The 26,236-nt window shown below is 40.8% G+C and overlaps 1 protein-coding gene across 1 annotated transcript; it reads right to left on the bottom strand.

Annotated features, from left to right (window-relative positions):
- Positions 1 to 483: 483 nt before the first annotated feature.
- Positions 484 to 26,179, bottom strand: MIOX (myo-inositol oxygenase). The gene is made up of 10 exons (XM_063448370.1): positions 26,102 to 26,179; positions 24,173 to 24,229; positions 23,855 to 23,935; positions 23,237 to 23,399; positions 20,600 to 20,667; positions 19,351 to 19,460; positions 18,831 to 18,898; positions 17,803 to 17,852; positions 6,885 to 6,997; positions 484 to 963 (listed from the first exon to the last, which is right to left on the bottom strand). The coding sequence occupies exons 1-10, from the start codon at positions 26,117 to 26,119 to the stop codon at positions 855 to 857; spliced, it is 837 nt and encodes a 278-aa protein (XP_063304440.1). The 5' UTR covers positions 26,120 to 26,179; the 3' UTR covers positions 484 to 854.
- Positions 26,180 to 26,236: the final 57 nt, after the last annotated feature.

The raw sequence follows: 26,236 nt of genomic DNA, 5'->3' as shown, positions 1-26,236 counted from the left end.
GCTTTGGATAGAAAAAACCTCTGCTACCTGAGGTGTAACTGCACCTCCAGCAGCAATAGAGATGTAATCAGCCCGGCACTAGAGTTCCAGGCTTTCTAATGTCAAAACTGGGCAACTTTCATGGCACTCAATGACAGTCATTTGCTCCCCACCAATGAACATGGACCCCCGTGGCTTCCGCCCTCTGCAGCTCTGCCGAAGCTGGAAGGGCATCATTGGACCTCCAGGGTGCATCGGAGCCCAGTGGGGATCCAGGTAAGGGACCAAACTGTTTAACTGTTGCACCATAACTGGGCCATAGTACTCCTGGCATCATAACCGCCACCGAGGGTTTTAGTGGTTATGATGCTTGGAGAAAGTTCTAGCTATTGTTAAAGATCACACTCTAGAGTTTAGGCCCTACTTTTTCTTATCTATAATAAAACCTTTAATGTAAAAAGTTGAAACAGAAGGACAAAAAGCATTATTAATAATAAAAAAAAATAGAGGGAAGTGACTTGTTTTAATGAAGACTAAATATTTGAGTTCTATGTCTGTACGCTATAAATTTGTGTAAGAAATTTTTTTTTGTTTAACTTTTATTTTCCGGATCCCATTAGCTGATGATGAGCTGTGAGGCAGGTTTTGGGGAAACTGTATGGGAACATACTTAAATTAAATTAGAAGAAAAAGTCTTCCTATAGAGGGTTTTCATACCTATGTGAATGTTGCCATTACTGTCTCCATGAAGAAATGTTGACAATTACATGAAATGGTCATGGAAGTTGATATTTAATATTAACTGGGTAAATCTCTTTCCTTTGAGGGTTAGTGTGGGTGATTAATTCACAACTTCTCAAATCTTGAGGCAAAAGTCACCAGCTCATAATCCTTGGGCAGTATTTATCTATGAGATTCTGGTAATATGGCCGCAGGTTCTCCACATCTGGCAGTTCCTCTGTCTTTGTGTAAAGATCAAACTTGCTGTAGGAGACAGATAAGAACATAATCAGCACTGACAGTTCATACATATGTCTGTTTTATATATATATATATATATATATATATATATATATATATATACACACACACACACACACACACACACACACACACACACACACACACACACACCCACCACCACCACCACCACCACCACCACCACCACCACCACCACCACCACCACCACCACCACACCCCCCCCCCCCCCGACTTCACTGGTCATTAAAGGAGTGCAGTGAATTAATGCATCTCTATGAGGAATGTTGCATGGAGATGCTAATGGCATTGCTGCACACTGGAGGTGTCCCTAGGCTTCTCTGAAAACAGTGTTTGCATGGAAATGCCTACAGAGACTGACTATACTCACCAGAACAACTGCAATGAGCTGTAGTTGTTCTGGTGACTATAGTGTCCCTTTAAACTGTGAACAGCATGAAGTTTGTAGGTTTGTTACCTTGCCTTACTTGTGTGATGTATGATTTAAGGGCTCTTTATACAGAATGCAACCTATTTGCAAATGTAAAAATATAAATTTTACTTAAGCGATTTTATTGTATACTTCTGTTGTTTTCATATATATTTAGGGTTATTCAGTAATTTCCAAACAAATCCCATTTTAAAGTCAATTTAAGTATAAACAAAATTAGCCAAACTGGAACATAGCTGACTTGGATAATCTTTACAGCTCAGCAATTTTGGTCTTAAATTTTACATTCATTTTGAATTTAATTAAATAACCCTGACAGTCTTCTACAGGACGTCCATGTGCTACCACACCACTCATACTTGCATCATATTGCATATTGGGCGTTCTAGAATTTATCATGATTGAAATTACCAGATACCTATTCGTCTCCCTGTGGTAGCGTTGGCTCAGTCTATTTGTCCTGACGTAAAATCATTTCAATTACAAAGATTGGGGAGCCTACCAAAAGACATGGACATTGACAGAGCTATTTGCTGAAGTCTGAATTTTCACAAATTGAAACTGAAAGGAAAATTGGGGAAATTGCTGATCAGGAAAAATTTTATACCACTGCTATAGTCACAATGTGACTATTTCTGCCCCTGTTTTGCCATTTGAATTTACCAATTTTACTGGAACTATAAAATCTAGACCATAGGTAAGTCTTTGGCACGCAGGATGTTGTAAACAACATCTCCACTGATGCTTTGCCAGCATTATGACTGTAAGAGAAAGATGTAGTCCACTGCATCTGGAGTGCCGGAGGTTGCCTATATCGGACACAGGGCCGGACTGGGAACTAAAAGCAGCCCTGGAAAAAAATATTTACCAGCCCCATAATGCGTCGCGCCAGCATAGCGTGCAGATACAGCGTTAGAAAAGATCATTTAAGATTAAAAATTATTACTCCAACGTGAAAAAAAGCACATATAGGCTTTTTTAAGCAGACGTGTCTTTGCATATAACCAATGTTTCAGTCCAACTACCATGACATATTAAGGAAAGCTTGGTAATGGGACTGAAATGGTGAATGTATGTAGGGCACAACTGTAAAAAATTACGTTATCTTGTTTATTTTGAGGTCCTGTGGGTGCACTCTTCACTTTAAATATGTTATTGTGCTGGAGTATGTACCTAGCAACAAGACTGGGCCAATATCTGCTTATTACATATTGTACATATCAATGACATTTCTCTGTGTATTACGGATATATATATGTACATTAATACATGTGTAAATATAATAGGCATAATTCTATATATATAACTAATACACACATACATATACATGATATATATACACACACACACACACCAGTGGCGGATCCAGAGCCTGACATTGGGAGGGGCACTTATAGATTTAAAGAAATAATCCATGCACAATAACCACTACTGCTCTGTGTAGTGGTTATGGTGCCAGGAGTGCCGGGACCCGCTCCCAGAGTAAGTAGTCAAACCGTTTAAGAACAGTTTGACAACTTACCTGGGGTCTGCTGTGATATGGGGCTGTAGTAGGGTATAGGAGCAGTGGTGCAATGTGTGAGGGGTGCAGTTTGTGTGAAAGGTTTGGTGTGTGGGGCTGTGTGTGTGGGGGGGTCTGGGTGTGTGTATGGGGCTAGAGGTCGCAGTGGTGAGAGTGAACTCTAGCCCGTAGCTCCAGCGCTAGAGTTAACTCTCGCGAGAGCTGGAGCGTTACCACTGTAACCGCGGCAACGTTCTGTACTCGCGCAAGAAGGACCCGGAGGAGCTGCAGGCTGAGCTCCCGGGTCCTCTCTTCCTCCCTCCCCTGCTGGCTGCCTGCATGGTGCCTCCAGAACAGGGAGGGATATCTCTGATCTCCCCTCCGGTTCGTGAAGGCACATGGTGCTTGGACAGTGCCAGCCTTGCATTGGCCAGCAGGGGAGAGCATCTGGGGGGGAAAGGGCAATTGCCCGTTGCCCCCCCTGGATCCACCAGTCATATATATATATATATATATTTCTTTCTCCCCCTCACTGCTCCTCTGTGTCCATGTCACCCCTCTCCTTCCCAGTCACTCTCTTCCCCCTCTGCCTCTTTCTCCCCCTCCCCTTGTGTATCTCTCTTCCCCTCTGTCTCTTTTCCCCCCTTTTCCCTGTCTCTCTCTACCATCTCTCTATCCCCCTCTTTCTCCCCTTGTGTCTCACTCTCCCTCCCTTTGTGTATCTCTCTCTTCCCCTCTGTCTCTTTTTCCCCCTTCTCCCTGTCTCTCTCTCCCTCTCTACTATCTCTCTATCCCCCTCTTTCTCCCCTTGTGTCTCACTCTCCCTCCCCCTCTGTCTCTCTCTATTCTCCCACTGTCTCTTTCTTCCCTATCTCGGTTTTATTTCCCCCCCTCCCCTTGTGTCTCTATATTCCCCCCTTGTGTCTCTATATTCCCCCCCCTTTTGTGTCTCTATATCCCCCCTTTTGTGTCTCTATATTATCCCCCCTTTTTTGTCTCTATATTTCCCCCCCTTTTTTGTCTCTATATTCCCCCCCTTTTGTGTCTCTATATTATCCCCCCCTTTTGTGTCTCTATATTATCCCCCCTTTTGTGTCTCTATATTATCCCCCCCTTTTTTGTCTCTATATTATCCCCCCCCTTTGTGTCTCTATATCCCCCCTTTTTTGTCTCTATATTATCCCCCCCTTTTTTGTCTCTATATTATCCCCCCTTTTGTGTCTCTATATTCCCCCCCCCTTTTGTGTCTCTATATTCCCCCCCCTTTTGTGTCTCTATATTCCCCCCCTTTTGTGTCTCTATATTATCCCCCCTTTTGTGTCTCTATATTATCCCCCCTTTTGTGTCTCTATAGTCCCCACTTTTGTGTCTCTATATTATCCCCCCTTTTGTGTGTCTATATTATGCCCCCCTTTTTTGTCTCTATATTATACCCCCTTTTTTGTCTCTATATTATCCCCCCCTTTTGTCTCTATATTATCCCCCCCTTTTTTGTCTCTATATTATCCCCCCTGTTTTGTCTTTATATTATCCCCCCTTTTTTGTCTCAATATTATCCCCCCTTTTTTGTCTCTATATTATCCCCCCCTTTTGTGTCTCTATATTCCCCCCTTTTTTGTCTCTATATTATCCCCCCTGTTTTGTCTTTATATTATCCCCCCTTTTTTGTCTCTATATTATCCCCCCTTTTGTCTCTATATTATCCCCCCCCTTTTGTGTCTCTATATTCCCCCCTTTTTTGTCTCTATATTATCCCCCCCCTTTGTGTCTCTATATCCCCCCTTTTTTGTCTCTATATTATCCCCCCCTTTTTTGTCTCTATATTATCCCCCCTTTTGTGTCTCTATATTCCCCCCCCCCTTTTGTGTCTCTATATTCCCCCCCCTTTTGTGTCTCTATATTCCCCCCCTTTTGTGTCTCTATATTATCCCCCCTTTTGTGTCTCTATATTATCCCCCCTTTTGTGTCTCTATAGTCCCCACTTTTGTGTCTCTATATTATCCCCCCTTTTGTGTGTCTATATTATGCCCCCCTTTTTTGTCTCTATATTATACCCCCTTTTTTGTCTCTATATTATCCCCCCCTTTTGTCTCTATATTATCCCCCCCTTTTTTGTCTCTATATTATCCCCCCTGTTTTGTCTTTATATTATCCCCCCTTTTTTGTCTCAATATTATCCCCCCTTTTTTGTCTCTATATTATCCCCCCCTTTTGTGTCTCTATATTCCCCCCTTTTTTGTCTCTATATTATCCCCCCTGTTTTGTCTTTATATTATCCCCCCTTTTTTGTCTCTATATTATCCCCCCTTTTGTCTCTATATTATCCCCCCCCTTTTGTGTCTCTATATTCCCCCCTTTTTTGTCTCTATATTATCCCCCCCTTTTGTCTCTATATTATCCCCCCCTTTTGTCTCTATATTATCCCCCCCCCTTTTGTCTCTATATTATCCCCCCCCTTTTGTCTCTATATTATCCCCCCCCCTTTTGTCTCTATATTATCCCCCCCCCCCTTTTGTCTCTATATTATCCCCCCCCCCCTTTTGTCTCTATATTATCCCCCCCCCTTTTGTCTCTATATTATCCCCCCCCCCTTTTGTCTCTATATTATCCCCCCCCCCCTTTTGTCTCTATATTATCCCCCCCCCCCCCCTTTTGTCTCTATATTATCCCCCATCCCCTCCTCTCCTCCATTTACCTGAGAGGAGTCAGAGGGGGCCGGCCGCTTTCCACGCTGGTGCCGCCGGGCACTTCTAATGCTGAGGACGGAAGGAGGAGGAGGAGGAGGGAGGAGCATGTCTCTGTACCATGCTCCCTCGCGGTTCCCACAATTCACAGCACAGGAACCGCGAGGGAGCATGGTACAGAGACATGCTCCTCCCTCCTCCTCCTCCTCCTTCCGTCCTCAGCATTAGAAGTGCCGCCGGACCGGCGAGGCTGCCACCCGGCCCGGCGGCACCAGCGTGGAAAGCGGCCGGCCCCCTCTGAGTGTGCCACCGGACCGGCCACCCGGTGGCACATACCTCTGCAGCCCCCAGGTGCCGCGGCCCACCGGGAAATTTCCCGGTATCCCGGTGGGCCAGTCCGGCCCTGATCGGACAGACTTTTATTTTAGGTGAAAATATTAAATTACAGTTCAACAGGACACATCAATTGCAATCATGCAAACAGAGTTATATGCAATGGGGAGAGTTGTCTGGAATTCAAATTTGAGGCCAAAGTATCCAAAATAATAATAATCTCCAAGTTAACTATATTTCCAGTTAAAATACTTTGGCCTTAAAGGGTTACTCCAACCACTATGGTGATTTGAAGGGGTAATGGTGGTAGGAGTATTTATGTGCAGTGTTTCTGATTGAAACTCTGCACGTACAGAGTTCTTGTTAGTTGTGTGCTGGGGACTAGTTGCACCCCAAGCATCCATGAAACTATCAGCTCAGAAGCCTGCTTTAGGCTGTCTAATATCAATTATGTGCATATTTAATGTCTGTTGTCAGCACGCACAGCACACTGCCGAAGACATACACATTTTTCCTGTGTAGGCATAGCACCTGCAAGGGGTAGCTAGCTCTCCCTCCCGGCGGGTGCGCTCTCTCTCTCTCCATTGTATGTATTTCTTTATTTTGAAACCCTATCTCCACGTCTCCATTCTCTTTGCCAGCCCAGGGGCGAACATGCAGTCCGAGCCAGCAATTGGTCCAATCACAGGCTTCCCTATGTGAAGTTTGTGATTGGACCACACATAGCCCCATTGACCTCAGGATCAGCCACTGGATTCCAGATGAATAAGAAATCCTTTTTTTTCAGGTTTTAGAGCATTTTAAAGGGTTAAAGTAACCATTCGAATTAAATTTACCCTGAATTCCAGAAAACTCTCACTTCAGTGGCTAACCCTGAAAATATAAGACTGGGTTTGTGTTTTTAGGTAATTTGCCATGGAAAGTCTTAATTCCATAAAATACCAGTAAATGTCCTCACTTGAACTCTTGTACCCATGGTAACATCTTTCGGTCTTTTTCATTGCATAGATGTTGGTAATCCCCTCCCGTGTGCCAAGGGTAAAATGAGTGAAATCGAATCATGTATAGTCCCTGCAAAAAAAAGTATTAATAATCAGCCACATATATACAATGCCAAATAAATGGCACGCAAACACAATCATTAACTATAAGTAATGTGTCTAAAATTCAAACAAGCGTTCACTATAATTCACATTTTCCTCCAGATTAGTTAAGACTGGTTTCAGAATTTTGTAGTAGAATATAATAGCCCTGTTAGTGGATTTATTGTAGTAAATAACAAAACATCAGAGTATAGTTTTAATTGTTGCCAGAGTTTGTTTAATCAAATTCAGTAAGCACCATTGAACAGTCTGACATCTATATCAAAGAAAATCACTGTAAGTGATATTTGTGCATTTCCCCTGTTTTGTCTGAATACCACATTGATATCAATTCACCACACTTGTATTTTGTGAATACAACTTATGCACAAATATGTACTATATATTAAAGAAACACTATAACGTTAGCAATTACAAACTTGTGTTCCTAACACTACTTTGAAGCTATATACAATATAGAGTTTCTTATTTTGCAATATTTCACACATAGTCTAAACGTATAGTATGAAAGCAAAAACATTTTTTTCTCACATACAGTAGGTGTAACAAAATACCTATGGTCAAGAAACCTTGTTTATTGTTATTGTTAAGAACCTTGAAGCCATTACTAGCAGTGCAGCTTACTAAAAATTGGCAACAGAATATAAAAAGAATGTCTGCATTTGAACATGAGGCCCACATTCAGCAAATACAGTTAAATAATATATTTCTAAAATAAAGAGGTTTAAAACTACTATAGCAATCTTTAGCAATCTCTGGAATGTTAATGTAATTCTAACACTAAAATAGTAGAGTCCATTCATTACTCCCTACTTCTTTGACTGTTGGAATGAAATCACCTAGTGAAAGTTCCTTCACTGTTTGAAAGGTGGGCATGAGCTTATATTTTCAGCACAATTCCAGGCATTTTACCAGTTACAAGTGACTTCTGGTAAATATATGTGCTCCTCTAGAGACTGATAAGCATTCCTATAAATAAGGGAGAGGGAGGCTTTATGGACTAAATGTCTTTCTACAAAGTAAATAACAGCAAACATGTTTAGACTTGATTCTAGGAATGTAGTGGTTAAATATATTATTTTTCAGGACATCCAAAATACTTGAATTTTAGTGGTTGGCATCAAACAAGAATCTTGTGTAGTAGTTGCATTCAGTGGCAGTTTGGCTCTTTATAGTAAGTGTTTCATCTGAGCACAAATAATTTTACATGGCAGTCCCTGAGCTTACTCTGCCCCCGAGCTGTCTCCTAGACATGTTCACTTCACAACAGTGCTGCTTACAATTTAGCAGTAGGGCAATAACTTGGTGAACTGGCTTGTTAGGATGTGGCATCTGATGACCAAACCACATTGAATGTCACTGATATCTGCACTTTGGACCTTTTTTTATTAACATTGTCTGTCTTTGGAGATTGAATGACTTTGCTTGATATCATGCACGCGTTGTCAATAGGTATGGGTAAAATAATGTAATCTGAAAATATGAGGGGCTGTCCACATGTCTTCATCCATATTTTGGTAGTGTTGTGTAATTGATTTTGTGGTATATGACTCCAAATGAATAGCTTTTACTCAATATATTTCTTGGGAGCTCAAAGTTGTATCCAGCAAAGACAAAATGTGAAGAAAAGATCTACTTTTAACCCCTTAAGGACCAAACTTCAGGAATAAAAGGGAATCACGACATGTCACACGTCATGTGTCCTTAAGGGGTTAAAGTGGATTAACAGGCTGCATACATTTTTTTCACTGCAAGAAAACCAGAGCTGGATTGAGATTGCCCACTGCCCTAGGCAGGATGCTAGATGGGGGCCTCCTCCTAGAGCCCTTAACTCTGTTCTGTGAGTGTTGTATGTGTGGGAAGGAGACTGAGTGGTGTGTGTTGGTTGAGTGCTTGTATGTGTGGTGACTGTACTTTGTGTGTGGAGGAATATAAATGGTGTATGTAGGGGAGTCTAAAAGTCTGTCTCTGTGTGTCTATTTTGCACCCCTCCTGCTTTCCTTTCCCTCAGTGGAAGCATGATCCATGGTAAAAATACAACATGAAATTCAAATTAAAATGCAGGACCTAAAAAAGGACATCGTTATATTAGGAAACAGAGTGAAAGACCACGAGGAAAAATTGGAGAACCTGGAAGCGCAAGTCAGGACATATAAAGATATAAATAAACAAAATGGAAATTATGGAACAAAAAATTGCGGATTTGGAAGACCGTTCCAGAAGAAACAATATGAAAATACCAGGAATACTTGAATCCATAACTAACGAAAATCTGGAACGTGCCTTTTCTGAAATTTTTATCACATTAGGAGTTCTACAAGAAGACCAGCCATATATCTGGGAAAGATGTTATAGAACAGGGAAACCCCCTGATTCAACTAATGATCCACCGAGAGATATACTTATGTGCTGCTCTACATCTCGAATTAAGGATAACATACTCAGAGCTCAGCAAGAGAAAACTCTACAAGATCCGTATGATAAGAGCAAGATATTGTCGTATTTATCCTTGTACACAAGATCTAAAATAAGATTATATTCAGCATCTACTGGAATTCTTAGATAAAAGAATATTCGTTATTAATGGGGAATACCAACAGAGCTCATTCTTACATATGAATATTCTTATTCATATGTAAGTATAATTCATACTGAGTAATTTTTACTTAGTATTAGTAAATTTGTCTGAAAGACCACAAAAAAAAAAATAGGGGGCGGACCGAACATTGCATATGTTCGCCATCCGTGGCGAACGCGAACACGCTGTGTTCGCCGGGAACTATTCGCCAGCGAACCGTTCGGGACTTCACTAGTCATTGGTATCACTTCTTAAAGCAAGCAAATATACAGATCTTCTGGCGGGGAATATCCCGGTCCACCCTCATGCGAACCCTAAGCAAAGCAGGGGACTTAATACATCGGCACAGGGCCCTAACCCTAACACCAGAGAGACCTCTAAAATGGCGGATGCCTGCCACGACACTGGCCTCAGCCAAGCATGGACAGACACGGAACGCAGGCTGAACAAAATATTCGCCTCCTTCTTGGAGAAACTAGAGGCCCGCATGCAGCCCCCAGTACCAGGGGCTCTACCTGAGGACCCGCCACGGAACCAGACGCGTGTGACCAAGGGGGGTAAGGCAGTGACCAAACCCAGCCATCCATCCATGGCGGGCATAGCAAAGACCGCCTCCTGGCAACGCTATGTGGACCCCAGGCGGGGCGCGAGACCCAAGAGAGTGACCGCATCAGAAGGGCTAATGAAGAGGCATAGCAGCCCCCGACAGGCAAACCCAGCTCTGAACATACCTTGGAGGACATATCCTCAGACAAGCACACCGCCTCGCGGCACAGGGGCTCCACGCTTCCCTATACCCTGGAGACGGTGCAAGCTGCAACAATCAGAGCGGCGGGAATATACACAGCATCGGCTAGGCATCGGCTGAACCAGGACTGGGAATTAATACCAGGCAAAGTGCCCTATATCTCTCACCTTACTATGCCTTAGATGAACATACTCATAAGATTTATGTACGCTCTAGTGAACTTATTATTTTGTTTATGATCATCCAGCGGATCGAAGGGGGACATCAATAGATGTTATTCGACTAAACACTATTTGCACCCACATGTTATATAGCTCACATTCAATCATGTATAACTATTAGCATTTTTGCTTTAACCTAATATCAGTCTAGATTGCAAAACCTTACGTACAAATGTATGATAAGCACAGTCTAGACCTGTATTTCTAGCTTACTAACTACTCCTCTATAAAAAAAAAAAAAAATGTGCATTGTATCTGCAGCCTCATTGTTGATCACCAATGTTTATTGCTATGATTGCACTAGCTATTGTGGCAGTGCAACTCTGCTTGTTAACTCACGCACTACCTAAATAAAAAAAAAATATACAGATCTGTACTCTCCAAGAGATGCACTGGACAATGGGTGAGAAGAAAAGAATGACATCTAAAGATTACCTGCTGATTTTCAGTGCATCCTTGGAGAGCAAGAAAAAGAGAGGAGTGGTAATCCTCTTTTCTAGAAATTTATCTCCAGAAATAATATATCAGGAAAGTGACATAGAAGCCAGATATGTGATCTTGATTTGTAAGATCGGTAGAGATATTTTTTTTACATTGGTTAACCTTTATGTCCCAAACCAATCCCCAATTAAGTTTATAAAGAAGATGTTTTTTAAGATCGATAGAATATAATTAGGTAGTTTGTTTCTCATGGGAGACTTTAACTGCACAATGGATCCAAAGCTTGAAAAAAAATATGTACGCTCAGGAAAGTAGATAGGAATGTGATAAACAATGCAAAAAGATTGAGAGCTTTTAAGGGATAATGCTTTGTTGGACACGTGAAATATTACACATCCTAAAGATCTAGACTATACTTGTTTTTCGAAAACGTATTTAAGTTATTCAAGGATAGACATGATTTTCGAAGACAGACACCTATCTAAGCTAATTAAAAAAAAATTATATTTTAAAACTCTAGTATGGTCAGACCACAATCCTGTTGTGCTGGTACTAAAAGAAGCACAGAAAAGGGGATAAATTAATTGGAGGATAAATAATATTTTGTTAAATAAAGAAGAATATCAACAACAACTGAAAAAAGTAACGGATAATTTATTTAAAGAAAATTTGGACAGGGAAGTCTCGGCCCCCATGACATGGTGTGCATATAAATGTGTAATTAGAGGGGAGTTGATTAAAATAGGAGCTAGAGAGAAGAGTAAAAATCCATACGGATTAGCAGATTACTATATTAAACTCGAGGAGTTAACCAGACAAAATAAACTTAACCCAAATAGGGAGCTAACACAAAAAATAGTAGAAGTAGAAAAAAACATAAAATATTTACTTATAGATAGAGTCAATAGGGGACTAGAATGCCTTAATAGGAAATGGTGCTATCAAGGGAACAAGGTTAACAAAACAATGTCTAATAAACTAAAAAAAAATAAAAGCAAAGAAAAACATTACTTTAATGAGGTCAAAGAATGAGATACTATTGACTCTGGAAAAGATAGGGACCGCCTACAAAGAATTCTATCTCCAATTATATAATCTTTAAACTAAACCTACGCAGGTACAGATAATAGATTATTTGGATAAAGTAAACTACCTCACTTAACTGAAGAACAATCTAAAATATTAAACATAAAGATATCAGAGAATAAGGTAGAATGGGTTATAGAAAGGCTGAACGGGGGGAGGGGGGGGAATCACCTGGTCCGGATGGATTTAACACATTGTTTTATAAAATAATGTAAAGATGTCATAAAAAAGAAAACCTGACCAAAACATTTAACGTGATTGCTGAAGGGAAAGATGTACCTAAAGAACTCTTACAAGAAAACATTATAACAATACCGAAAGAAGGGAAAGATGCTGGATTGATTAGTAACTATCGACCTATTTCGCTCATCAATACTGATATTAAGGTATACTCTGCTGTTCTGGCAGAGCGATTAAAGCAGGTGGTTTCAACATTGATCCATCCGGAACAGGTGGGCTTAGTCCCCGGAAGATCATCCACAAATAATGTCAGGAGACTGATAGGTATTCTGGATGCAGTGCAATCAGAGGGAATACCCCACTTGACCCTGTCTCTAGATGCTGAAAAGGCATTTTGACAGGGTTGGGTGGAATTTCCTCAGAGAAGTCTTGAGAGTATTTGGTTTTCATGGGTGGATGTTGGAGGCCATTATGGCCCAGTTCTCCGGTCCAACAGCCAAAGTACTCGGGGAAGGCATCAGCTCTGACTGGTTCGACCTGGCAATTGGAACCAGGCAGGGTTGTCCGCTTTCACCGATTTTATATATTCTGTCATTGGAACCACTGGCCTCTCAGTTTAGAGAAAATATAAAGATTAAAGGGTTCAGTACAAATTCTGGTGAACTGAAACTGAACCTGTATGCGGACGATGTGATAGTGAGCTTATGGGATCCCAAAAACTCCTTAGAAAAAACGATTAAGGTTTTAGAACAATTCTCTGAGGTGTCTGGTTAGATGCTTAATTTTAATAAAACCACAGCTTTAATAAATAATGTCACAGTCAGGGACGGACTGACAGTGGTTTGGGCCCCCGGGCAAAATTAGGATCCGGGCCCCCTGCAGATCAATATATGTGCTGGTGTAGATGTACCGTTTATTTGATTGTATGTGCATGTAACGTGAATGTATGCTTCTGTGTGTACATGCACTGTGAACCCTGGTGTAATTATATATGTATGTCTTTGTGTGTCGTGTCAGGATATGTGGAATTAGAGTTTATTTAAAGGGAAACTATAGTGCTAGGAAAACAAGTTGTTTTCCTGGCACTATAGTTACCCACAGATAAAAAAAAAAAACCTTCTGTCACTTGCCTGAATCCAGCGCTGATGTCTCTCGGTGCTGGTTCAGGCGCTGCACTCGCATTAGGACTTCCCACATAGTAAAGCATTGTATAAAGCTTTCCTATGGGGTTTTGTATGAAGCTAGATGTCCTCATGCATAGCGTAAGGACGTCCAGCGTCACTTAGGTGACCAAAAGTTGCCTAGCGAAGCAAAAGTCTCTAGTAGCTGTCTGGTAGACAGCCACTAGAGATGGAGTTAACCCTGAAAGGTAATTATTGTAGTTTTTCAAAAACTGCAAAAATTGCCATTGCAGGTTTAAGGAACCTGGGAAACTGCACTCAGACCACTTCAATGAGCTGAAATGGTCTGGATGTCTATAGTGTTCATTTAAATATATTTAAATGGATAAAAAGACCCCACAATCAAAAATGGGGCTGTAGCGTGTGCAGGGGACATGGGGGATAAACGCTGCAGTGGATGCCAGGGGCATAGAAGCTGTAGTGTTTATAGGGACTTTAGTGGGGACAGGGAGTGATAGAGCCTATAGTGGGGGTAGGGGTAATAGGGGCTATTGTGGATGTAGAGGAGGGATAGGGACTGTGGTAAGTGCAGAGATCAATAGATGCAGTAGTGGGTGTAGGGGAAATGGTCTGTAGTTTGTGCATGGGGTTCATTGGGCTTTAGTTGATGCAGGGAATATAGGGGCTGTAGGGAATATAACAGTTGTAGGGTGTGCGGGGATTTTAGGGGCTGTAGCGTGTAGGGATGCTGAAGGGGCAGAAGGGCTGTAGGGGATAGAGGGGCTGCGGGGGGTAGACGGTCTGTATGAGGTAAGGGTCTGTAGGGGATGCAGATATTTTAAGGGCTGTAAGAGGTGCAGGTATTTTAAGGGCTCTAGAGAGTAGAGAGGCTGTAGGAGGTTTATAGACTGTAGGGGGGCTGCAGTGGTTAGAAGGGCTGCAGGGTTTAGTATGACTGCAGGGGATAGAAGGGCTGCAGGGGGTAATAGGGTGCAGGGGGTAGAGGAGTTATAGGGGCTGCACGGGAGTTGTAGGGGCTGCAGGGTGTAGAGGAGCTGCAGGCGGTAGAAGGGCTGTAGGGGGTAGAGGGGTTATAGGGGCTGCAGTGCTTAGAATGGGTTCAGGGGGGCTACAGGGAATAGAGGTGTTATAGGGGCTGCAGGGGTTAGAATGGGTCAAACGGGTAGGTGGGCTACAGGGGATAGAGGGGTTATAGGGGCTGCAGGGGTTAGAATGGGTCCAGGGGGTAGGTGGGCTACAGGGGATAGAGGGGTTATAGGGGCTGCAGGGATTAGAATGGGTCCAGGGGGTAGGTGGGCTACAGGGGATAGAGGGGTTATAGGGGCTGCAGGGATTAGAATGGGTCCAGGGGGTAGGTGGGCTACAGGGGATAGAGGGGTTATAGGGGCTGCAGGGGTTAGAATGGGTCCAGGGGGTAGGTGGGCTACAGGGGATAGAGGGATAATAGGGGATGCAGGGTTAGAATGGGTCCAGGGGGTAGGTGGGCTACAGGGGATAGAGGGGTTATAGGGGCTGCAGGGGTGAGAATGGGTCCAGGGGGTAGGTGGGCTGCAGGGGGTAGAGGGGCTGTAGGGGTTAGAAGGGGAAGGGGGATGATTATATTAATCTGTTTATTTTCCCTTACCTGTGACATGCTGTATCCCATACTGCTTGCTGTCTGTAACAGTGCAAAGGCAGCTCCGCACAGCTCAGTGAACTTATGACACATGATGTCATTTCCTGCTTAATGAGCAGTACGGAGCTGCCTGATCTGTTACAGACAGCTCTCGTGCTGTTTATATTTCAGGGACACTGAGAGGCAGCTTATTGGGGTCTTTGGAAAGACCCCATTAGCTGTCTCTCGGTGTGCCCTGCTGGGACCGGCAAAGGGGAGATTGTATTTTGTAACAGGGGCCCGCGGAGTGCCGTGCGGGCCCCTTGCTGTGTACAGGCTGGCTGGGGAGATGTTTAACTCCCCAGCCCAGCTGTTACTTCACTACAGAGCGGGCGGGCCCCCCAGAGCCTCGGGCCCTCGGTCCATGACCGATTTGCCCGAGTGCTCAGTCCGCCCCTGGTCACAGTACAAACTAAAGAGTTCTTAAAAGCTAAATACAATCTCAAACTCAACCTCTCTAAAACTGAACTCCTTGTCTTTCCTCCTCCAAATACTGATCCTCCTCTCTCGCTCTCCCTTCAAGTCAGTGATATCGACATAAGTTAATCCCTGCAAGCGCGCTGTCTTGGCGTCATACTTGACTCTGGTCTCACCTTTGAGTCTCACATCCAGTTTGTTGCCAAGTCCTGTAGGTTCCAACTCAAAAATATAGCCCGCTTCCGCCCCTTTCTTACGCAAGATGCTACCAAGGAGCTTGTCCATGCTCTAGTAATTTCCCGCATGGACTACTGTAACCCTCTCCTGATTGGTCTCCCCAAAAGCCGTATTGCCCCGCTACAGTCTGTAATGAATGCTGCAGCTAGACTGATTTTCCTCTCTAGTCGGTCCTCTCACACCTCGCCTCTCTTCCAGTCCTTACATTGGCTTCCTGCATCCTACAGGAGTCAATTCAAAGTGCTAACCCATACATTTAAAGCACTGAACAATTCCAGCCCCTCTTATATCTCTTCACTGATCCATAGGTATGCCCCTCTTTGTACCCTCCGCTCTGCCTGTGACCACCTCCTGACCGCTGCTCGAACCCGTACGGCCAACTCACACTTGCAGGACCTCTCACGGGCGGCTCCTCTCCTATGGAATAGCTTGCCTACTGCCATCAGACTCTCCCCTAGTCTTCAATCATTTAAGAAGGGCCTTAGAACCCATCTCTTCAGGAAAGCTTATGGCCTCCCAGAGTAACCTCTACCTCACATACCTGTCTCTTGCTCTCTCCTATGGGACAGTGCTTTGCTCTCTCCTCCAGCTCTGCTTCACTCCTACTTGATATTTCCTGTCCTAATGTTTCTAATACCCCACCTCCTATAGTCTGTAAGCTCGTTTGAGCAGGGTCCTCTTCAACCTATTGTACCTGTAAGTTTTCTTGTAATTGTCCTATTTATTGTTACATCCTCCCCCCCACCCCCCTCAAAATATTGTAAAGCGCTACGGAATCTGTTGGCACTATATAAATGGCGATAATAATAATAATAATAATAATTAGCAGTAAAGAGCATAATAGCCAAAAAATGGAAATCTTGTATACCGCCAATGTGGACCAAGGTTAAAAACCAACTCCTCTTCCAATTAAATATGGAAATAGGAATAGATACGTATCAAAATTTTACTCAGAAGAGGAATCATAATTGTGATCTATGGATAAAATTGATCCCTGAGTGAGCAAGACAAATAAATAACCCAAGGATTAGTCGAGAAAATTTTTAACTTTTCTAAGAGCTGTCCAGCCGGACATTTATGTTGTTCTATATGTAACCTCTTCTAACAAAATGGGATAATGTCATATTACGAATGTGAGGTTTTATAGTAGGGGAGAAGAATTTTATAAAATTGTATGTTTATTATGAATTTTATGTCTTGTATGGTTATTTATTTATTTATTTTTTGAGAAAAAAAAACAAAAAATGGAAATGAATAGAGAATAACTGAATGAAAATAAAAATACCCGTAATAGTAACAATAATAATGTTTTGAACCTCAGAAAAAACCCTCTGTTAAATATAAGGGATAGGTAAACATAATAACAATTGTGAGAAGTGACAGATCCCATTTCATTGTATATATACAATAAGTGCAAACTGTGTGAAAATTATATTTCCCAGTGGGCACACACTTGCACCCCAGGAAAGGTAAGCATTTAGAGGGGATGGGGCTAAGAACTGTGTTGGTAATAACTGTTGGTAAAGATAGGTAGAGGAGGAGTACCATATGGAAGTTTAAAAAGTCTTAAAATGCTTGGTGTATGATATTGAAACTGGACATGGAAAATGGGAAGCAAATGTCATGAATACCAGTGACAATGCTTGAGCCTGGGGCCTAGGTTGGAATAGAGACAATGCAGGTGGGAGAGAAGTACAGAGTGAGAATGCTTAGTGTGGGAAGCAAAAGTTTGAGTGGAAAAACTACTGATGGCCAAGGTAGAGGTAGAGTGGTTGTGTGTAGCAGATGAGGAAATATTAATAATGCAATGTGAAGGCAATGGGTAGACTACAGACAAACCAAATGATAATCTCTAATTGCCTCTAAAGAAATGTGGTCATCCTGAAATACTTTCTCAAAAAATATCAGGACCAGTAGTTGATTGTTTTACACCTAGGAAATATCTTTGTCGGAATATCTACTTCCAAGCTCCACATGTTCCCATCCATCTACTGTAACATTACTGGAGCAACTAAAGAAAAGGAATTTTTCTATTTCATGAGATGTCATTGTGAAACCCACCCTCTTACCTCCTCAGGGATTGAGCATTCGTTAAACTTCAGCACTCTATACAAGTACTCTATAGGAAAACGAGAAAATACATTAGCCAGGGAGGGAGATTTAGAGGTTTGTTTAATATAAAGTGAATTAAAAACTGAATTTCAAAATGTTGTCCAGAATAGCTAAGTTCAAGCAATAGTTCGTTGCCGAAAGCTATGACCCTGCAATACAGGACTCGCTTAACACAGCTGGGGTTTATTTATTAAACTGGAAGAATAATTCTCTAAGGTGTGAATTATCTGGACATCAAACTGAATTACAGATTTTATTGCAAAGTAAAAACATATTTTGACCTACATTTTGAAATTCACTTTACATTCCTGACAATTCCTTAGACACTGTAGAGAATAAACCTGACTGGGATATTTACTAAAGTGAGAACTGAATATAATTCAAAATGAATTACAAATGTAGCTAAATTGGAAGCATTAGTCTCAATTTGGCTATTTTGGTATAAATGTGCAATTCACTATGAATTTACAGCAATTGTCACTTTAGTGAATAAACCTGGGAGAAATGTTCCATGTTTTGTGTTCTTTTGAATCAACAAGGCATAAGGGAAAATGTGAAGGATTGAAATTGACAAACTTAAAAGAACACTTCATGCACCATAACCAATACAGCTTTCTGTAGTAGTTATAGTGCCAGGTGGCATTGGATTGGCCAGTATAAATACTCAAACCATTTTTGAATGGTTTGACTTCTCACATGGGGTTCACTGAGAACTGCTCCCTATCTCCACTACTAACGTTGAGCTAGCTCATTGGCTGAGAGAGTTTTCTAATCTTTCTCAGCCGGAGAGATAAACCCTGCAATAAGCATACTATCTATTAGTAGCACAAGGCTAGGAGAGTACACCTTCATAGAGGTATCCATAGATTTTAGGGTTATAAACCATTAACTTTCCTAAATGCTATTATGTAGCACAGTTGGATAAGTCAACTTTTCCTTACTTCATGCTACTATTCACTTCACTTGAGTTAAACAGTATAGTTACCATCATGTCCCCAGGACATTAGCACATTCTCAAGTCCGCAGTTAGGTTCATACATCCCATACTGTGTGCTGTTAAAAGGGGGAAAAAAAATATGATTAAACAATAGGACATGCTACAGTCAGTCGTAGTTGTCGAATGTTACTTCCTTTCATGTTTCTGATTTTAAAATATGACATTCGTTACTGATCTTTCTAATGTGTGTGATATGCATAACCATACATAATCAAAATTTGATTGACAAAAGAAAAGAACACAGTTATGGGTTTCCTTAGTAATACTGCTTAGAAAAATAAATGCATATATCATCTAGACTTTATGGACCATGACCATAAAGTATGTAACTTTTATTAATGCCCTGAATAGATAGCATTGCCATCTTACTGTACTCTGGGGATTGTCAAGACGTTGAAAGAAATTTACTTATGTACAGGGATCATCCATAAATATATGTGAAAATCCCCACCATTACATTTGGTATAGTTAGCATATGTGTTTATTTGTGTTGAAGTTGTTTTCTCACCTGTACACCGGATGATGTGCGTCTGGATTGTCTTTAAAGGTTGTTTCACTAAAAACAATGGATTTCTGGTGCTTACAGCCTACTGGAAACGTGTCTCCAACAACAGCCCACTGCAAGGAACCAACCATAAATCAGATCATAAGAAAGATGGACACCTTATCAAAACCCAATATCAACAGAAGATGGGCGTAAAAATAAGGAATCATTAGTTTGATGGTTTAGATGGCCTTACATTGACTTGGACAATACTTATTAGAAATAACCAAAAAAGATAATATTAAAAAAGTATTTTACCTGGAACGACATATTGACATTTTAACTCACTTTTAAGTATGTTCTGAGCCATGGATGCATTTTTTACTATACATTGCCTGTTGGTCACTGATCTCAGAATATGTCTTTAGCTTGTTGGTCTTAAAATGTTGCTGTTACCTATTGCGGTGTGACTAATTAAACTTAAAGCAATTGTGTTACCTTCTGAGATTAAAGGGAAGGTAGCTTTTACTTACCTGTTCCTGTCCCTCGCAGGTCCTCCTCAGCTCCTGGCGCTTCATCTGCCAAGCGCCAACATGGCAAAGGCACAAGAGTGCAACACTGATGTCTGTGGAGGACCCCACAAGACCACAGAATCATCCACAAAAAGAGCCTTCATACCCAGCCGTAGTTCCTACTTTATCTCATGATATCTTTTGACTGGGTTGGAATGTCAGTGAAATACCAACACAATCTTTATGAGCAATTTATACATTTATAAAGAGATTATATCTGTATGAAATGCTCATAAAATGCAGCATTATAGCAGTTGAAGCAGAAAGTTTATAGGTGGAATCCCACAGATCTGTATAGGTATTTTATATGTAATACATTTGTATTTGGGGTGCTTCCATCGGTAGAGAGCATATAAAAATAGTACCTTTATTGAGAGATGATTTAAACTGTGACATCAGGCCGGGACAGCGGCCTGATGTTGCAATTTTAATCAACATTCAATAAAGATTCCCGATGAACCCGTTACCCTCCATAACTCTATCTTGTAAACATATATTTATTCTTTGGCTGACATTATTGTTTGTTTGGGTTTCTGTACAATGGTGTTACACAATGGAACGCCTAGAACTGATACTGCATACTCACATTTGCGTAATGTGTACAGTTGAACTGGTGTGTTAGTTAAACATTGTTTCCAAGAAGAGCTATCAGCTGACATACTTGTTCACTTGTGTCTCCATATCCAGTGTCTTACCCTTACCTGAGGTTCATTGTGAAGAGCGAGGATTTTTCCCAGGTCATGCAGCAGTCCAACCAGCTGGAACCAATCTAATGAGAGAATGTGCCATGATTATTACTGATGCAGATTGGCATACTACTGTCTTTCCAGGCTACTATTTTGCTCACATTTATGCGTTTCGACAAGTTGCTTTGTTAGCTTGCTCTGTTAATAGTATCTGGCCAACATGTTTTGTACAGTACATTATTTACATTAACTTAAATGAGGCTGCAATGTTCGCTATGTGATGTACTAGATATGATTCAGCTGTAGCATGATCTGTTGTTTTATCTTTCTTCTGTACAAGCCTATTAGTCAAGCGGAGTAGCCATGCTGCTACTACTCGTCTGTGTTACTCATTGTGTGGGGTTTACAATTGTTAGCATAGCCTGTTTTACTTTCTTACTCTTATATTAAAATGAGGCTGAAAAGTTTGCTGAGTGACATACTAGATATCATTCAACTTTATAGCAGTGGCTCGGCTCCTGATTTGGCGACTTATATCTTTAACTTTTTACTATTTTACTTGTTATTTTCTGACCATGTCACTTATTTATCGCATTAATATCCTTACTATATACCTCAATAAATATATTGGTTGACAAAAACAAACAAACAATGAAATGCCAGGGAGACAATGAACCAAGGAGAAGGCAGTCTCTGTTCATACAGTAAAAAAAAAAAAATCAAGTTTTGCCATGAAGGTATTCTACGAATGGCCTTAACTGGCCTGCAAATAGTTAGAAAAGGGATTTGTTTAGTAAAACTTTAGAAAATATTTCACTATGTAGAAGACAGCCTGGATCAACGCAGCACCTTACCCTTGTATTTTATTGTACCCTATTGTAACAATGCAATGTTTTGTGGACCCAGGACATACTTGAAAACAAGAGAAATCTCAATGTATCTTTCCTGGTAAAATTATTTTAAATAATGAAGAAATTTTGTGTACAAGGTAATGGTTTCAAATATCCAGAAAATCTGAAATAAAAATGTCACCATATAACAGACAGAAGGGCTGGGGACAATGACTGAACATATTTCATACTACACTAGAATTTCCTCAATGCCCATAATAGGTTTACTGCAACGCAAAGAGATATGCTGGTTTACAGGATTGAGGAAGAAAATTAACGATTAAGGTAATTAAGATAAAATTCAGAAGCCATTTATGGTAGCCTTGCTGTTGGCATACATATAGACAATGTGAGGAGTTTGGCAACCAGACAACAGCAATGTTGATGGAACATGCGTGTGTTTAAACCTGGATCCTCAGACTTAGCAGACTTTTTTTTTTTTGTTTTAATATGTTTTTTCTTTTAATCTATTTTTTCCACATTGCATTTTATCTCTTACTCATTGTACTTTACACAATCAGGTTAAACTTTAAAATACCACTAGTGAAGGACAAATATTCACAAATGTAGTTGACTTCATGTGATTTTTGTGTACTTTTGCTCTTTTTCGGTTACGCTCCCAAGGTCAATAGCCAATATGTCCTTAATTGAAACTTGTTGATGTAACCTTGCTTGCATGCTCACTGGGAATGTTTTGTGTCCTGCCATAAAAATCATGAAAAACTTTTTTTTTTTTTTAAATTGCGGTGATATCAGTCGGGTAATGCACAAGTAGCACATCTTCTGGTAAATATTTTGTTATATTTACTAAGTGAAACTAGACCAGGACCAGATTAATATAGGGGCTATTGGAGCTTTTCCATCAATATGGAATAGGGCCAGGGGTCGTAGCTGCGACCAGGCCCATCACTCCAGGGGGCCCGGCCGCCCTGCGGATCACTGCGACCGGTTGCCCGCCAACATGTGTTGCGGCCCTGGCTGGGGCCACACGTGAAAGGACCCATCGGGTGGCCCATGCTGTTAGGCCCACCCGATGTAAATGAATATCATCATCAGAGTGGGCCCGGTAACAGCACGACCGGGCCCCCTCTGATGATATCAGATGCTGGGAGGAAGTGACTGGCTCGGTCACTCCTCCCAGCAACCACCAGGAGCCGCGCGGGAGGAAGGAGAGGGAGTCAGAGTGGGAACTCTGACTCCCATCAACCTGAGCCACTGGTCCCCAGGGAAGTCACCCTCCTGCACCTAAAAGGTAGGTAATAGGAGGGTGACTAAAATATTTAGCATGTGTGTGTTAGTGTGTGTGTCTTTGTATGTGTGTCTTTGTATGTGTCTGTCTATGTATTTGTCTGTGTGTGGGTATGCATGTGTGTGTGTGTGTCTGTCTGTGTATGTGTGTCTGTCTGTCTGTCTGTCTGTCTGTGTGTATGTGTGTCTGTCTGTCTGTCTGTATGTGTGTCTGTCTGTCTGTCTGTCTGTGTGTATCTCTGTGTGCATCTGTATGGGGTGGCGGTGGGGGGGATTGGGATAGACTTGGTTGAGAGATAAAAGCAAGGGATTATCGTAGGGAATTTGTGTTCTAATAAATATATCCTGTGAGGTTTCCAGTACCACATGCACCAGATAAAACACACTTGGAAGATGTGGCTGTTTGAGTGTTTTCTGTCTATAAGATTCTATAAATAGGCCCATTATAATTGTTAGCACCAGGTCCAACAAGCCCTGATCTTGGTGATGATATGTTTTCACAACTTATACATACCTTTGTCTGGATGCATTTTCCGAATGCCCTCTGCAGTTTGGTATGCATGGAAAGAATTTGGGAAGTCTACATCGGGATCTGACTCATCCACCAGATCATCCAACAAACTGAGCGCCTCCATAACAGTAATCTTCCTGTGCATGCAGGAGCCCCAATGTGAAAGCTGGAAGGACAATACCCGCAGTAAATGGATGTTGCACCAGTACTATTGAGGTTACATATAAAAATCTCTGGATCAAAGTTCTAAGAGTGAATCAATCAGCAGGATCAGTCCCTTTGCTTCCATGGTAATTGCTAGACATCTGGAACTTTAACCCACCACAGCTGACTATGGATAACTCCTATGTACTGAGAGCAGAGGATTGAAGTTGACCCACATTAACTGGAAAAGTGCTAATGCTTAATGATACAATGAGAACTGTCACTGTATCACCTTTAGGAATTCACTGGTAAAAGTATATGTTGATACTATATGTGTTTTTTAGTGACAATAAAAATGAAATACCATCAAATTCAAAAACTTCCTGGATTTAAGCTATTATATGTATAACCATCTAAATACTGTGTACTGATGAGGTTTTCTCCCCATCTGTTTTTATAATTTTTTATTGTACGCACCTTTTGTTTCACAAATTCTACCGTTTGGTGTGTGTGCATCAAGGTGTAGGTCATTTTCACTCTATCCACCAGGGGGCCATCCTAAAAAGTGAAGAAGAATAGCTTTGTTTTGAATATCCGAACCCTCATCGCAATGCTTTCAAGAATTAAAGTCAGCCTTACTACTGCTTTAAATTATGTAGCTGTATCTGCAGTGTTAACCCACATCACATTTATCCTCTCTCAAAATCCCATTCCATGGAAATTTCCCATCTGATGTCTTCCCATTACCCCTCACCCCATTGTTTACTTGGTTCTTTCAGTACAGTCTTGACTCACTTCATAATTCCGATACTGGTGATTTTCATTTTCTGGTCGATAGGCAAGAGATGGATCCTGCAGATGACAATTTAATATTGAGTTTTATACAGAGACATGCGATAAGATGAGTTTGAGGTTTAGTAACTAAACAGTGAACTAATTTCAGAATTCAGGGCAGTCATACAATTTAGGATTATTTAGATCTCAGATATCTTATCCTAAATGTTAGAATTTGGTTGTCAACTCTCCACAACTCACCATATAATGAATCTATATATGTTACATAGGAATGAGTATAGTGATAGTAAAAAGTCTACACATCCTTAATTTCTTGTTGAATCAACTCTGATATGTCCTAGCACAATCAAATGGCAGATGAAATTTAACGTAGAGAAATGTAAAGTTGTGCACCTCGGGGTCAAGAATGCACAAGCAACTTACACCCTAAATGCTAGTGACTTAGGGATAACCACAAATGAGAAGGATTTGGGAATTGTTATAGACAACACATTAAGCAGCAATATGTAATGTCAATCAGCAGTTGCTAAGGCCAGTAAGGTTTTGTCATGTATAATTAGGGGCATAAATTCTCGGGCTGAATATATAATTTTGCCTCTTTATAAATTGCTGGTAAGACCACACCTTGAATATACTGTGCAATTTTGGGCACCTGTTCTAAAGAAGGATATCATGGCACTAGAAAGTGCAGAGACGAGCTACAAAATTGATAAAAGGAATGGAGCATTTTAGTTATGAAGAAAGGTTAAAAAATTTAAATCTCTTTAGTTTGGAAAAACGGCACCTCAGAGGGGATATGATATAATTATACCAATATATTCGGGGCTAGTACAAACGCATTTTATAAAGCCCTAGTGGTGAAACGCGTTATGGTTATTTTGATTGTGTATTTTTTTTTTAAATAAAAGGCTTTTTGGTTACAATTTTGTGCCAATCATCTTTTTAATACAATTTTTTATTTGGAATTTTCAACGTGGCTTCCTTTTATCTTCCTGTGACTCCAAGTATATCCGAGGTGGGGATCATACCACCAACGCTGACATCAAAGTGCAGTTTGCCTGCACTTCACTTGTGAGTACATTTTTATTTATGTTTACTGCATATTTTATTCTACTGAGAGCACTATTGGCTGTATTTTATATATCCCTCTCCTGAGTGTTGGATACCAAATATCTGCGTGTTTCTGGTTCTCTGTTTGTGTAGAGTGTGCATGTAGCAGTGTGTGTACAGTGTGCGCGTGTGTTAGTGTTAGCAGTATTCATTAAAGAGACACTAAACGAACCAAGAACACTTTATTAAGATGAAGTTGTCTGGGTGTCATGTCTCTGTCTTTTTAACCCTACAACTGAAAACATTGCCATTCTGTAGGCAATTACTACCACTTCTGCCTCAATATCCAATGGTCTTACAGAGTTTTATATGTAGTCTTATTCAATTTAATAATTGATTAGTTCACACATAGTTTAAATGAATTTGAATAGTTTATACCAGCTGAAAATAATTTGTGCACAAAGTTTCATTATAGTATGTATCCTAGTCTCTAATAAGCAGTTATTACAATGCTTGATATTCTCTGTGTGTGATCTTGTTTATTTATTCAGGACCAATAATTAAACAGGACTGGGCAGCATTGATATAATGTCCAATATGTGTTTAAAATTCTACATCATTCAGTATTTTCGCTTGATCTTACAGTAGTCTCTATCAATTAACTATTACACGTTAGACTAAAGGAGAGAAATCCACATATATAAATGTAAACCCAAACAAAAATTTAAAAAATAAATCAATTTTAAAAGCAAAACAATAGGTTTTAGTTAGGAATATCGTTCTGAGAGAGACAAAATATAAACCCTTGATGTGTGTATGGCAGATGTCTTCTACCGAACAACAAGCCAACACGCAGGATATAAGCATGCTTTAACTTACCAGCTGAATGACCTTCATTCTCAATCCCCTCTGTTGAATAGAATGAAACAGACAGGGCTAGTGCTGCAGTTTGGGACAATTTATTGAGTCTTGTTTTTCTTAATATAAGTATGTTGTTATGTAAGAATGATGATG

Source organism: Pelobates fuscus, chromosome 3 (assembly GCF_036172605.1).
Source record: "Pelobates fuscus isolate aPelFus1 chromosome 3, aPelFus1.pri, whole genome shotgun sequence".
Taxonomy (NCBI): Eukaryota; Metazoa; Chordata; class Amphibia; order Anura; family Pelobatidae; genus Pelobates; species Pelobates fuscus.
The sequence above is the reverse complement of the archived record's forward strand: the minus strand, read 5'-3'. Positions and strand labels throughout refer to the sequence as shown.

What these genes read in the sequence shown, in the direction of transcription:
- MIOX (XM_063448370.1), bottom strand. An exon ending in ACCAGTATCGGAATTATGAA is followed by an intron (nt 23,936 to 24,172) that starts GTGAGTCAAGAC and finishes TTCACTTTTTAG; the next exon opens with GATGGCCCCCTGGTGGATAG. An exon ending in TAGAATTTGTGAAACAAAAG is followed by an intron (nt 23,400 to 23,854) that starts GTGCGTACAATA and finishes TTGTCCTTCCAG; the next exon opens with CTTTCACATTGGGGCTCCTG.